We start from the raw sequence: 15872 nt of genomic DNA on the forward strand, positions 1-15872 counted from the left end.
GCAAAAAAAATAAAAAAACAAAAAATTTGAAAAAAAAAAAAAAAAAAAAAAAAAAAAAAAATAGCATGGGGGGCTGGTGGGGGGGGGGTAATGAAATTCAAGCTAGTTCAGCAGAAGACCTAGAAAAATGTCACAATTAGTGGAAATTTAAAGTCACTGTAATTTGTAGAGCTATGCCTGATCATGACCAGTTTTTATAATTGTGCTTAGTCATAAACATCTCTTTCCCTTTAAAGATGATGCATTAAATTCTTTGTGATTTTTTTAATTATTATTATTATTTTTTTTGCATTCATTATGTCACAAAGCATTCGGTCTGTGCTAGATTGTCTATTTATAACTCTTTTCAAACTTCTGTGTATTTGTCTTCTCTTCCTCTTCACCTTCTCTCTTGCTACCTCTTCATCTCTCTTCCCTCGGTGTGATCAAACATTTATGTGGCATGGGAATAGCTCCGAGTGTTCCTTTACTTCTGTTCTCCTCCCTGTCTATTTTCAGAGCTGCTTCCAATGCAAACTGTAAATCAGTTGTTATATAAGCCCGTGCGAGTATCTGCCTCCTCTCTTGTCTGTCTAAACAGCTTTCTTCTTTAAGTTTGTCCTCTCCCTCTTCTGGCCTCCTCTTAATTTTATGCCCTTTTTTTTTTTGTCTGCCCGTCTTCTTTCTCGCCATCAATCTGGCGTTCTTCTCGTGTTCTTGTTAAAACCGGCGTGGGAGGCAGAATTCTCAATGATGCATGAAATGCCGTACCCTCCTCACTGATGAAGTCGTCGTGCCTCGGCTTTGCTGCCTTATGAATTATAGGTGAACACTGATGTGCGCTGGTTTCACGAGCGTCTTAAATGTCCGAGAGATCAGCTGTTTTCAAGTTGGGGCAACAGAATCACTCACGTCTCGGGATGGAGGGGGGAGGGAGGGGAGGGGGGTTCACATGAGAGTTATAGTGTGTTTTGCACACGTGTTCACATGTCTTTTCATGGAAATGGGAGGGAAAAGCGCAGGGCTGGTCCGTGTGTTCAATGGGCTCGGGTTGCCAGAGCAACTGCCTGAGAGTTTCTAGTGGTTGCGCTACATGTGATGTGTCATCTGCTGAGAGAGCTCGCTACACAGTGGGAAGGAAGGGGAGGCAGGGGGGAGGAGCGCAGGCATGGATGTGCTATGGAAATATGAGATCTCACTGTTCAGGTGAGTTGATATCCTCCAGGGGACCTCTGCTTATTCTGGAAGGATCCATGGAGCCCCACTGCGCCTGCGGCTTTTGCTCCAGGTGGTTTTTCAGTATCGATTTCTCTCCATCTGCATTGAAACACGTGTAGACATTTTGGGAGAAATTGTTAATCTGTCAAATGGGACGCATTCTCAGTCGTTATATGCACCGCCATGATGCCTCTGATTTTCATAATGAAAATCCTTTTTATTTGACATCGTCCACTGTGACCCCGTACACTTTTTCTCATAACGTTACGTTTTCTTTTATATCGCTGCATGTTGCTATTGAGCTTCTTGCTAATGCGGAGTACTTGTCACATATACTTTTAGACTTCCAGAGTTTTTGAAGTAAACATTTTATGCATCGTAATCACAGGCAAAGTTCGGCGTCAAAACCCCAAATTTATAGTCGTTAACACCAAGCTGGAACTGCAGGGCTCCTTTTTTGCCCCCACACATGTCCCAGATTCCTTTTCAGAACTTGTTGACCTGATTCACTTATGTCAAAACCCCCGCCCCACCCCCCCATTGGACATCTGGGCTTACTGAACTATTTCAGAGCGGTTTACTTTATGAAAAGATATAACCTTGAAAATTTAAGAGTTGTGGGGGGGAAAAAAGTGCTGACCTGTATATTTCCACATTTCTATGTGATTTTATTTTATTTTTTGAGATGCAACAAATGTTTGCCTACAAATAATATTGACATTCATGGCCATGATGAGTTTATATAGATGCCTTAGTGCAACAGCAACCTGCACATAGAAACGGTTACATTTAAACATAATTATACAGTTAAGGTCTATTGCAGCTTGTAAAAGGCTAAAACTGTATAAATCAAACCTGCCACAGGCAGTTTTGTTTGTTCTAGGAGTCATGATGGGCTCCTAGCATGCCTCATAGACAGACAGAACATAAAGAATCTTATAAAACAGTATTCAAATTAATTTTATACATGTAAGCAGTTTAGTTATTTTTCCAAATATCTCATCAAAAATAGTTTTAAAGCTGCAGTACTGGCTGTTTTACATGAAGACAAAAATAAAATGTACCTTTCAAGCAGATTGTTGTGCCTAAAGAATATGCTAAAGGTTTTAAAATGACATGCCATAATTTACATTTGAATCCTGGAGACAACAGCTTGGAGGCAGCGACGATGCAGAAACCAACCAACGCTGGGAAAAAGCCGACATGCTGGAGATCTTTTATTTTTTTTAAAAAGAGCTACATGAACTGGGATTATGCATCCAGATTGTGTGTCAAGAGTGACTGTGAGCAGCACCTCACATTCAGCTTTCCTCTGCATCTCATTATGGCCTCGTTTCTTATAAGATCACGATCGAGACCTACGAGCGTCTCTGCTTCAGAGGGAATCGTGGAAAAGTCGATTTTGGCAAAAAAAAAATAAAAAATGAGCCGAGCTTATGTAGAACGGGTTCAAAGTGTGTTTACGCCGCATGTTGGTAATTACATACAACTCATTAAAATTACCGCTTTGTAATTTACAGTAAGGGTTGCCAATATTGTGGTGGCAATTAAATCTATTTTCCCCACTAAGTTTTTCCTTAATAAAAAAAATGGAAAAAGTATTCAGACGATTTTTCCCCCCAGTACAAACATAAAAAAAAAAAACATTTATTATCATAACTTTGTTCAGAGATGCTTTGAATCTTTACTACTTGTACTTTTTAAAGTAAAAAAACATTTTAAATGAATATGTATGCAGAAATGAATAAATAAATAAATCCATCAGTGCATCAAAATAGGCTTCCTGTGAATTTTCTGACATTAGACAGAACAATCTAGCTTAATCTGCACAAGCAATTACAATTTGACTTAACATAATAATAAATAATAACAATAATAATAATAATAATAATAGTAACAATAAAATAATAATAATTTGTGGAATTATGTTTGAATGTTTGTGCTAATCATAACTGTTAGACAAAATAAGTCAGATTATGCAACAATGCCATTGCAGAATATCTCGTTTCAATAATAAAACGCAGACAAAAAAAAAAAAGCCTTACCTAATAGCAAACCAAATTTAGCTGCAGTGTTTTGGTACTTGTGTATTTATTTATTTATTTTTTTTTTTTTTTTATGAAAAACAAACTGGAGGTCAAAATCGTCCCAGATGGTAGCTTGTGCATTAATTACCTACTAATTAGGACAACCCTGGCACGTCTTTCCCACCCTGTGTGCACGAGAAACATTGCTTCACCGCCACAGCGCAACGCCACAAACAGACTTCATTCAAATCTATTATTTTCTCGGCTCAAAAACAAGAAAGAAACAAACAACAACCATGCCATGTGACATATAGGGATCAGCTTTGTTAACGTGTGAAGGCGCCTTCGCAGATGCAGAATCTCACAGAATTTCAACGCTCTCAGCTCCCCCCGTCCGCAGAGCGAGCACAGCTGTCTCGCTCTTTGCCTCACCCAACTCAGACAGATCCATTAAATGCCCTCGAGAGCAACTTTAGGCTGGTGTGTGCAGCAGGCAGGCCGAATCTGGCTGTGGTACATCGCCATCTCCATCATTCTGCGTCTGTTAAATCGGTGCCTAATGCAAGGCGGAGCTGCTGAACTGATTCAATTTAAGGCAGCAGGTTTTATAATGTCTAAGATACAGCTATTTAAACAACCTGTGCAGTGGAGAGGAAGAAGAAGGAGACATAGAGGGACACAGGGACTGTACTGAAAAAAAGGCCGATTCAACAAGTACTGATTGGTGACTCAAACCGCGCCTTAATCGCTTCTGTTTTCCTAACCTGTATTCTTCCGTTTGCTGGAATCTTGTCAGCCAAAAACAGTCATCCACTTTTGTTTGCATCACAGGTAAAGATGCGCTCATCTTTTATTGTAGGAACATAGTCTGACGGGAAGAAATTAAATTGAAGACGCGGTTTCGTACCGTCACAGCTGTCATGCTTGACAGGTTGTGAGAGCGCCTAGCAAAGGTGATTCCAGACAGTTGCCCCCGTTTGTCCTTTACCTGTCATGGAGGAGCCATTTTGACTGACTGCATAGGCCATTTGCCAAAGACTAAAATAAAAAAAAAAAAGGTAAATACCTCCAATAAACTCTAGGCCCAAATTACTTCCGAAAACATTTTAATAGTAGCGGCATTGCTCCACCTTTTTTCCAGGGCACCTTAGATCGAATGAACTTAAAACAAGGGCAGAGAATTAAGGAGACTACAGAGAAGACAGCTGTTGGTGTGTGAAGAGAAAACCACCCTGAGGAAAACCCACTTTTTAAAATGAAACTGAAGTGAACAAAAAAACTTTGAGTGGACTGGCTGCCCATGGAGGTTCGCAACTGAGCTACTGGGGCAACCAAATCATTTCTGACCCCTGCCTAAACTAGTTCCTAAAAATAAAATTTTGAACTACATATCATCTCAGTTTGTTTAGAAATGTCAGAACTGTCAAACGACCAAGAACTCTTTTTTTTTTTAAACTATATTTTCAAGCTTTAATCCGTTTATAAACGCGTGTTTCTGAAGTACAACTTTTCAACAGCGAAGTAAGGCATTTATAAGTACATTTTCAGAACTAGATTAAAGATTCACTTCAGAAAAAAGCAAACAAAAACAAACTGAAACACACAGTGTTTCTTCTCACCTTTGCCGTCTGTAAAGTTGCGTATGCTGAGGATGTTGTTGGCGTCTGGGTAATGGTTCTGTTTAATGTAAGGAGTTTTCTCTGGGGTGTCCTGCAGCTGCATGGTCACTTCCTCCAGCTCCTTATCCAACTTTTCACACAGAAAAGACATTTGTACAGCATTAGGTCCTGCTGTGCCTCGTCGTTATATGGATGAACACACACACACACTTGTGACAAAAAAAAAAAAAAAACGTTCACAGACAATGTAGCTTGAGTAGGCAACGTTATATGAGCCACGTGAAAGTGCTGCAGTTGCTGCTCTGTGATTTCAGGCAGAATTTTACAACCCACTCATGGCCTGCAGCCAGAGTTCTCTCTTCCCCCCTCCCCCCCATCCCTGTCCCATCTGATTAGAGATGCTGTCCCTGTGACCCGGACCCCGGCCTCACCTGCTCACCCTAATCGACCTGGCTATCTGTACTGGCCTCCAGTCTCAACTCACTGCTGCATTGCAAACGCTGCATCAGCCAGCTCAGTTCTTGCTCATAGGCGTTTTCTTTTTTTTTTTTTTTTTTATACATTTTGTGATGCTACAGCCATGTATGTATGTTATATGGATTTTATGAGACAGAGCTCCCCTTTTAAGTTTAAACGGAGAGGAAGCTTAATAAAGTTGTCAACATTTATTTACAAATAGAGGTCCAAAAACTGTGGTCTGCAAAGATATTCACCCCCCTTTTACTCTAATGCACCTAAATATAACCCATTTCATTCAAAAGTCCCCCAACTAATTGTCACCTGTGTGTAATTCTAACAAAATATAAATACAGCTGCAGAAAACATTAGCAGCTTTACGAAGACAGGTGAACACAGCAGACAAGTCGAGGATAAAGTAACTCTGGAGGAGCTGCAGACATTGTGCGCTCCAAAAATAAGGACTTTATGGAACAGAGGAACAAAAGCATTGCTGAACGAAAGCCAGAATAATAACTCGCTGTTGCAGTCTGCAACCAGTCAGGCTGCAAACGCAGCACTGTGAGAGAAGGTGTTTTGGCACAGATGAGACCAAAACTGTATTTGATCCATTTCAACTTTCAACTGAAATTTTATTTATTTATTTATTTTCCCCCAGTCTCAAAAGGTGTAAATGCACACCACACTTTTCAGATGTTTATTTGGAAAGCATTCTGAGAACAAGGTGTCCAGTTGGACTACCACATAAAATCCACTTAAGACACGTCGAGTTGGTGTTGATGTAAAAATATGTGAAAGAATTAATATTCAACCCGCCTCGAGGCACAAAGCCAACTCCGTGCAACAGATTCCTGGTGCTTCTCCGTCTATCGTGCTCCCTGCTCAGAGCTCTCACCTCCTGTTTCAGCTCCTGCGCTCTCACTCTAAATTACCCTGTCTGTCAGTAAACTCTGACATCTGAGCCGACTTGCCTGAAGGTTCTGCGTTTTTGGACCGGCGCTGAGTCCATAATAAACACTGCAGCTCCCGGTAGCTCAAGCCGTTATAAACATCCGTGTCTTCTTAGTTTGTGTCGTTATTTCAAATCGAACATAAAAAAAGGGGGAAGGAGCTGAAATTCACCCCCTAAATTACTGAAAGAACATATATCCTCATGTTATGTAAAATGAGGGCGCATAGAAAATTGTGACCATCTCTTGACCAGTGACCAGAGCAGGTATTAACAATTATCCATCTAAGAGGTAACAAAGTGGATAAAAAAAAAAAGAATCTGAAAATTAACTAAATGTGGGAGAGCTATTATGTCTCAGATTTACTGGTGATAAATGCTTGGCTGTTTCTTTCTTCTCTTTTCAAACTTCAAGCGAAATGATTGTACCTGTAATTACATTACCTTTAAGATGTCTTTCTTTTTTTTTTTTGCCATTACGGCATTAAAAGCCTCTCTAACTATGCCCACTTTTATGTCTCATACCTTTATTATTTGTTAAGAGGAGCTTTAAACAGGAAGCCTTTTTTTTTTTTTTGCTCAGACCTCGGTTATCCTCATCCGGAGGCGGTGGTTGTCGGTTTGCAGCCCGTCCAGTCGGGAGGTGTTGGTCTGGTTCACGCTGGTGACCGAGGTGGAGGTCTTGGAATCTTCCTTCTTCTGATTTTGGGTGAACTTTAACCGCCGGTTCTGCGTGGCTGCGTCTGGGTTTGTTCTCATGGTGATCAGCTGTCGGAAGGGTCATGGGATGTTAGTCACTGTTGTACTCAGGCTGATGTTACACAACACGACTGTTTACGGAGTGTTTTAGGAGCCAGGAATATGCGAAGTGAGTTAAGGAATTTGGAGATAAGCAGCCATTGACTAGTCAGTCAAAGTACCTCCCTCCCTCTTCTAATGGCTAACGGCACTCGCATGGTAGCATCAGAGTGGATTTTATAAGAAGCCAGAGAATGCTCTGGAACTAAGTATGAAGCCGAGTCAATCTGTGCCTCTCCTCTTCCCCCGATTGTGCAACAATGCCCATGACTGTCATCTCCACACATTTTTTTTCTTGCTTACGAGAAACACAATGTTGGCTGGCTCGAGAAGTCGCTGCTTGGAAAAAGTCCTACTCATCACTTTAAGATAAGGCCCTTATGAAACTGCAGTTGGGAAAATAAGAGTGGCATTAATGTCAGGCAGCAGACAGCCAGCTGGCTACTCAAGCAGCTTCCCTGAATAAGCCAGTGAATGCCAGCTTCTAATACACCTACTTTTCTACTCTATAAAGAGCAGAATGATGAAGTGTGATGATATTTTACACAAAAACGATATCTGTGCAACCCAGTGCTGCTAAATTCAGGGAATGTTAAAATGCATAAACATCTTCGAAAATGGTCCGCTGTTTGAGATGTCCTGTAGTAATAAATAGTTTCACACTTTTAGCAGCTGTAGAAATAATAGTTACCATTTATCAAAACAAATTAGATGTTAGAAATGTTGTTGTTTTATTTTTGTTTGCCATATTTTTTACTCAAAATTCTCTGTCGTGTTTAAAAACCAACCTTAGGAACGAAGACAAGACAGAGGGTGATGGTGCTACAAAAGATGATGACGAGAGCTACGATGCAGAACTGGACATTCGGCTGATCCCTGGTCAGAAACGACACGGCTGCGCCAATGATGCACATGATGCCAACGTTGTACACGCTCATTCCGATGTACTTGCTGTCGTTGAGGGCAGGGATGCTCACGTTCCTGGTCTCCCACGCCAGAAAGCAGCCAAACAGCTGTAAAGAAAAGGGGAAAGGAAAAAAATGACAAATTGCAGTTTAAACGGATGACTCAAGACGGCCAAGAGCCAGAAAAGAGGAATCAGAAGCTAACTGTGTTGAATGAGATGTCTCAGAAGACAAGAACAGAGATAGTTGTGAGTGCAAAGTCTTTGCTTGGAGGGACAGAGGAGCTGCAGCAGAGGATCACTGCACAAATTACAACGCGCTTCCACTGATGCATGTTGGTGTAATCAGAGAAGGCCATTTAGAAATGGTCATCAGAACCTCAATACATAAACACCCATCATCTGTTCATCAACCATTGTGTCCCTCCTTCCATCCTGTTGTTTTGAAGGGCATGTTTTACTCCTGAACCTCCTCTTTCTTTAATTCTCCCAAGATATTTTACACGTCCATTATAGTATTAATTTTCTTCCCACTTCACTCTCAAGTAGAAAGACTGAACTCTGTCGAACCCTTTCTGATGTTTGAACTGAATCTAGATAAAAGGTTTTCAAAGTTTTCCGCCACCGTGACAGACCGCTCTTCTAAGTTGAATAAGTCTATTAGAAACAGGGTATTATCGTACTTTATTTCATACTATTGCACCGTTACATTTATCTGCTGTAAGGGAACAGATATGTTTACAGATCATTTTAAAATGTAATTTGCTTTCGCAGAGTGCGAGTCCACTTTGAACCCCGCCTGAAGCAATATTAGCGTCGTGTTATGAAAAATCTGTAATTTTTCATAATCGCACATTATGAAAAACATCCTTAAAGTTAGAATTTTTCCAATAATTATTAAGTGAAGATGCATTTTTTTCCTTCACATTCTTGACACAAAGACGGTGCATATTACTGTTTTAAATTTTAAAATTATTTTAATAATATGTTGTTGTTTTTTAATAATCTGCAAATTAAGATAGCACAAAGAGTAAGCGGGTGTGCATGCGTGTCCAGACTGTGATTATGCTGTCAGATTTTTTGTTCTCTCACCATTAGCAGTCCCTTGTAGGCATACACGATGCCAAGCCAAATGGTCATGTGGGTGTTCTCACAGTGCTCCAAGAAGGGACGGATGGCAATGTCCCGGCCTTGTGGGTCCGCCTGTTGGCAACACGAGAGGAGGGGGAAAGAAATGAGTACAGCACACACAGACGTGTCTTGTTCTGTGGAAGAAAAAAAAAAAAGTTTGCCAGATGACTAAGTGAAAACTTTAAAAGATACACACACAGGAAATACTTTGTCACTCGGTTTCATTTTAAGTTCCTGTTGCAGACACCTTCTGACGCAGGAGCATAGGCAACACAAGACCGACTGCTGCTGCTGCGAGGAACCCAACGAACCCCATGGGTTTGCCCATTGAGGGCCCATGTAGGGCTCATGTAGGCTGTGGCCCTACATGGGCAAACCCATGTGGGGCCACAGTGGAAACCGCGGATGTCAGCCCTCCTTTCCTTCATATGGGGCCTACCTAGACATTTTGGCAGGGTATCGCCACGTTTTACGAACTGAATGAATTAGTTCAGTTTTTGTCGCTAGTTTAACTTTTAGGAACTGTAGCGGCTGCAGTGCGCCGCAATAAAGCTGATAAACAGGTGAAGAACAAAGCTAGATAAAATCAATTCTACTGTATTCTGCTTTTTCTTGCTCTGGACGTTACCCTACACCCGGACCCGTTGCCATGGAAACGGACAGACAACAGCTCAACGAGCAGATAGAGCAGAGATTACGGATCTGAGGAATCAACACCAAAATCAAACATTTCCCACACACAAAAAAAGTAGCAAAAACACCAAAACAGAACATCCAGTCTGTTACATTAAGTTGTCAGGCTTGATGTCTATATTGCGATTATTAATAAATTTTCACCTGAACACAGCGGAGGTTGATTAACTGATTTAAACACCTGCTCTACTGATGACTTGGTGTGCGGGTTGTCCTCTTTTAGTGCTAACGGAACCAAAACACACCGAACTGCGCAGCACATGCTAAGGTTACCAAAGTCAATAGCAGGCTAGCAACAGTTAGGCTAGTATAACTGACTCACTGCTCACTTTCTCAACGTTTTCTTTAAATTAAAACTTTTTCCTCACCTGTTAAATCTGAAACCCGTGAACCTTGTTGTCCATGACTGTCATAGGGTTGAATTAACCGCTAAATATTGCGTCGTTTTTCCAGATTCTAACGGTGATTGTGGCATTTTCCTGACCACCGATATTCCTGACTCAATGGGCAGCAATTAAATGGCGCATATGTGGCGCACGATAAGTCATGTAATGTCCAGTCCAGTAATGTCCTTCTCTCGCACTTGCCGCTACTTAGCAGTATGTGTCAGGTTACGATGTGTTGCATTCAATGTTATCGGAAAAAAGAGTTCCATGCGCTTAGTGTCCAATTTTCCATAACCATTTATTGAATTCATAGTCGCCAGCTGGGGTGGCAACAGGGGTGGCAAGGCTCTCAGTTGGGGTGGCAACTGCCACCCTATGCCACCCCAGTAGATCCGCCCTTGGACGGGTAAGTAAGATGCAAAATGACAAGACAGTTTATATACTTTGCTTTTTTTTTTTTTTTTTTAGCAAAATAGAAATATTGCAACCACAAATTTTAATGTATTCGACTGGGATTCTTTAGAGCGAATGGCCAATCATTCATAATTATCAACGTTTCTTTACTGATGAAAATGTTGACCGGTTAGTGGTGAGCTTATGCACGCCTGAGGAATTTTTTTTTTAAGAACAATCTTTCACAATAAATCCAGCTCAACTCTTTCATGTACCAGCTTCACAAATCTAGACGCCAATACTTGTCCCATTCTTTGCAAACACTCAAGTTCAGTTGGATTGGATAGAGAGCCTTTTCGAGCATAAATTTTCTAGTCTTGGAATAGATTTTTCACTGGACTTAGCTTTAGACTTTGACTGGGCCATCCTAACATTTGAATATCCCTTGGTCTCGACTATTCCATTGTAGCACCGGCTGTGCGCTTACGGACATGACCTGCTAGTAGGCTTTTGGTAAATTACAAATAGGACTTCTGAACCATGACATACTTTCTATTGGTCATAAAATTTCCAATAACATTTGAGGCAGCAAAGTAAGGAAATATAAACATGGCCTAAATTCATTTGCATAGTACTGTATGATAATTGGAAACCACATGTGAAGATACTCAGAATAATCCCATGCTGCTCTTCCAAATCGTCTCAGACTTATGTACACTACCTCAGCAGATGGTTGCTGCATGCAAGTGTGTGAATATTTATAGGACAGCAGTGCGCTTCCTAAAATTCAGTTCATAAAAAAATTAGCAGAAGAAAGAAGGGACGTTGCAGTACCCTGTATTTTAATTCTCAATCCATATTAATAGCATGTTGTTTGAATGTTTAGTTTATTCTTTACATGTTGCCATTCAGTGGTTTCATGGCATTCATTTATGTTACTACGCTGAAGACTCACCTCTACATTGATGTGTCTGCACGTTACCGCAAACCTATGAATGCACTTGATAACTTCTGATCAACTCTTTAGTTAGTGTTAATAAATAAAACACTAGCTGCAGTTATATTTTGAGAATATTGTTCTATAAACAGCTTTTTTTTTGTTTTAGCATTTTTTGCTCTATGATTTGATCATTTAGGTCATTATTCACTGACTCTGTGAATAATATTCTATGAATAAGATTTAACTGACCGATTCAATGTTTATAAAACATTGCAATGCAAGCATGCATGAACAAGTGAGCGTGGCTAAATTCTCTATAAGACGGTCCTACAATGTAAAGTCTTTTTTTCTTTCCTTTTTATTTCTTCACAATATCATATGACAATGCTGTTTTCTTACTTTAATTTCCAAATTCCGACTCGGATATATAATATACTTTTTTTTTTCTCTCCAGCCTCTTAAGAAGCCCCGATGTCTCAAAACAGAAACACATTAAAGACCGAGGATTGCATCGCTGGCAGTGAGATCACAGGCTCCGTCAAAGCTCTCTTGTAACCCCCTCTGAGAGTTCCCCAGCAACCTTGCTTGGTTTGTGTCACTCATGCCCGTGAATATGCTGCGACTGGAGTTTGGGTTTCTTGTTAGCTTTAGGTGAAGCTTGGGATAAAAATGGGTTACCGCTTGAAAAGCCATCACGTTGGTGGAGACATCGAAAACTGGGGCAGGAGATGACGCACAGACGGGCTATTTTTTCATTTCCTTACAAGGAACGACAATTAGCTGGCATAGTGCTGAGAAGGGGATCTGAAACGTCAAGAGTTATATTTTCATCATGGCGCTTCAAGTAGCTTCTTCTCAACTCCTGCTAGACAACCGGCTTGGAAAGGAACCGAGTACAGAAATGGTAAACAAAATGTGATGCAGTAAGTAACTATAAGAAGCTGTCTGTCCAGCTCATGTTCCTATTTGGTGATTTTTGTCCAAGAAATCCAAGTAAGTACAAATTTGAAGTAATAAATTACAAATTATTATCCTTTATGTTAATTTTTGTAGCTCAAACTTGTTCTTTAGATGGCAGTTAGAGGCACAAGTACATTTACACAGTTTCGAGGTAATAAGTGAACACTGGCACACTACAGAAATGTTTGTGTGGGGTATGACATGTTAGAAATTACTTTTTTTAATGTAGACTCTATTTTTAAACAAATTAATTTGAGTGAAATGCTTTTAAAAATATGTTAAAATGTAATATTTTTAAAAACATTTAATTTATTTTAAAACATTACTAAAAAATTTCTTGGCTGATGTGAAATATTAGTCAATTATTATTATTTTTTATTTAAATAAAAAAAAAAAATAATAAGAGCAAAAGGAGAGATTTGCTCTTAAGCCTGACTCTTTCTTTTTATGCTGGCCAAATTATACCCATAAAAAAAAACAAAGTTTTACTGGTTTCAGTCATATAGTTTATCAATTTATATGTAAGGTTACATTAGATGACCATTCCCACCTTTTGTTTGACTAGTAGAGACAAAAATCTTCAAAATAAAATACATAATTATCATCTACGGTCATCCTTCTGACTGAACAACAACATTCTGTCCCAATAATGTTCTCTTATGTTTCACTCTTTGCAAATCCTTTTATTAATTTACTAAAGTGAGACGCATTCTGCATCGGTGCTCTTTGCGTAGCTTTGGCTCCCAGCTAACTTGTGTCACCAACAACTAAACGATAAGAGAAAACGAGATATAATGCTTATTAAGCTTGGGCTTGTATCGCAGCACAGCAGACAGAAGTTCTCGCCTTTTGGAGAAATGCTGTCTGGGGAGTTGCCAGGCAACAAGTCTGGAGGCGGCAGACGGCCCCAAACTGGTGGCGATGGCAGCAAAAGTGCCAGTTTACTGTCATTTTTCACAGCATTAGCCCTCTAACGGGATCACTCCACGAGGGCTGCAAGCATGCACAGTGCATCAATGGAGAGACAAACACAGATGATGCAATGACGGGGAGAAACTAGGTGCAGGTGGAGAAGCAAGGAGGAAACACACAACGAAACAGGGTATTGTCCAAATAACAAAAGGCCAAAGGGCCAGAGTGGTATGTCATCCTGTGTGAGGCATGGTGTAGCACAGGCTAATCCTTCAGAACATGTTGGTAATATAACCCGGCTAATTATCCAGCTGATATCAGCTTGTGGTGCGACCATAAAGAACAGAATGGCAAGACGGAATAATATTCAGTGAATTAAGAACTTTAATAGAACTCCTAAAGGATTGTTTATCCTTGGTTTTTGCTCGAGCCCATCTTTAAAAATCAATATGTGTTGAATGAAAGTTTTCTAACTGCAGCCAATGGACGCTAAGCAATGTGAAAAGACAACAAATTAGCAGATATGAGCAGCTTATTTAAAATGGGCTTGTCTGAAAAATTTAGCATGGCAGAATGACAATTCTTTTCCTGAAAATATCGTTCGATCCTGGAAGAAAACACAAAATGTATTCAAAGCTAAATCGGCACATAAAAAAATATAAGGTTCCCTTTTGTTCTGCAGTAATGTTGAACTTTTTTTTTTTTTTTTTAAGAAAATAAAAGCAGGTATGGATTTGCACCTTCTGATGAATTATCTATCTCTAGGCAGCCTGGAGTCTTTTCAACTTGTTCTGACTGAACTGAGTGAATTAAAAACAGTAGTTGAAAGGACTGCAAACACTTTCAAATGCTATGATGTGCAAGGGGAAAAAAACCAAGGCTTCACAGGCAGATAACTTACTAATCCCCCATTAAATGTTGGGATGTTCCTTTCAAGTAATCTAAAAGCTTAAAAAACATGAAACCAAAAGTGACACCCACACAAAGAAGCCAGTCTCTTTGATTTTTTTCCCCTGGCTTCATCGTTACAGCTGCACTAGGGGCTGTTTTAGGTGTGCATCTCAGCCTCTGCCTACAGGGGAGCAAAAAGATAGAGTACAAATAAGGCAGGAAATTGAGAGTTTGTTCACCGTCAAAGCGGAGTTGTGTGTACTTCTGTGAGCATATGCGATTACAGGTACTGAAGATCAGCGACTAAACTATTGGCAATGAAAACAATAGTTTCATATAGTGCAGTAAAAGAAAAGTATTTTTGCAATGCAGGTAAAATTGGGCGCATTATGTGAAAATGTTTTCACATAATTCTTCTGGGTTATCAAAAGAGCTTTTTAGCCAATGTATATTGGCCTTTGTGTTCTTTATTTTTTTTTTGTCAGCAGCTATTTTCTCCCGTGGATCAATTTTTTCTTATAGGCCTTAACTGAGTTAAGAGGGGGCTTCAGTGCTTTAGATGATGAGCTGGGTTCTTTTGGGACTTCCTGGGTGAGTCATCGATCTGTTCTCGGAGTAACTTTCATATCCACTCCTCCTCATTCACTGGAGTCCCAACGCCTCAGAAATGGCTGTGTAACTCTTTATGAATTGATAGACTTTTTATTTATTTTATTTTTTTTGGGGGGGGTTGGGGGGGGGGGGACTGTTTCTCAAAGTTTAATTTCTTTAAACTGTGGAATGATGGGATGCTTTTTGAGATCTTTTACCTTACTTCATGCTGTGTGACAGGTTCTATTTAACCCAGTTTCTAATTAAATAGGTCTGGGTGTATTAGAAGCTGATAAGCAACAGTATACCTACCATTCTTTAATTTAAAGTAGGCAAGCGCAGTGTGCTGGGCGTGGTATTTAACTGAAACCTCTTCACTTTACTCACATCAAAACGAAAAAATACATAGAGTGAGTGAAGGGTCATTAATTTTGGATGCTCCTCTGGATTGTACACACGTCTTTCTGTTCTGACTTTGGAGTTGTGTGTGCTGACTATCCTCCTTAAGGTGACAGTACAGTCTGTGTATGGTTAGGGAACATGCCAAAAGAAGCTGTGCAAAAGAGAAAGTAAATTCATACTTTAATAAGGAGGAGCAATTTATTTTTCAGAAGATGATTCTGGACACCTTTTCCATTAACAAGAAGAATTTGAAAACCACTTATTGTAAATACTATGGTTATCTTTGTCTGATATGAAAATTTCTTCAGTGATTTGAAACACTTGAAGTGTGACAAAAAAACTAATCTGTACTGGGTGTGGAATCTTCCTCACAATAACATATCTCTGCACAGTTGAGCCATCAGGAAAACAACTTCTGAAAACATCCGTCATAATGTCAGAGTCAGTTCCACTGTGGTGGAAAAAAACCCCAACAAAAACAGGTGGAGATTTTGACTCTGTCAACAATTTGTGTTGGTGTGCTTTCCTGAAGCCGAGGAGAAAATAACTGTGATGAAAAATGACAGGGCAAAAAAAAAAAAAAAAAAAAAAACCCCAAAAAAAAAGGGCAAAGGGGGGAAAAA

The 15872-nt window shown here is 39.8% G+C and overlaps 1 protein-coding gene across 1 annotated transcript in view; it reads right to left on the bottom strand.

Moving 5' to 3' along the window:
* The window catches only part of gabbr2 (gamma-aminobutyric acid (GABA) B receptor, 2), a gene marked incomplete at its 5' end in the record, with an annotated part of 137410 nt that overhangs the window by 5731 nt on the left and 115807 nt on the right, over positions 1–15872 (bottom strand). Inside the window, 5 exons of the mRNA XM_015042774.1 lie at positions 1179–1296; positions 4844–4973; positions 6834–7016; positions 7835–8059; positions 9043–9153. Of these exons, the coding sequence (XP_014898260.1) occupies positions 1179–1296; positions 4844–4973; positions 6834–7016; positions 7835–8059; positions 9043–9153 (767 nt within the window). The remainder of the gene's footprint in view (positions 1–1178; positions 1297–4843; positions 4974–6833; positions 7017–7834; positions 8060–9042; positions 9154–15872) is intronic.

This window comes from Poecilia latipinna, unplaced genomic scaffold (assembly GCF_001443285.1).
Source record: "Poecilia latipinna isolate Pla-1442-1.1 unplaced genomic scaffold, P_latipinna-1.0 Scaffold35, whole genome shotgun sequence".
Lineage (NCBI taxonomy): Eukaryota > Metazoa > Chordata > Actinopteri > Cyprinodontiformes > Poeciliidae > Poecilia > Poecilia latipinna.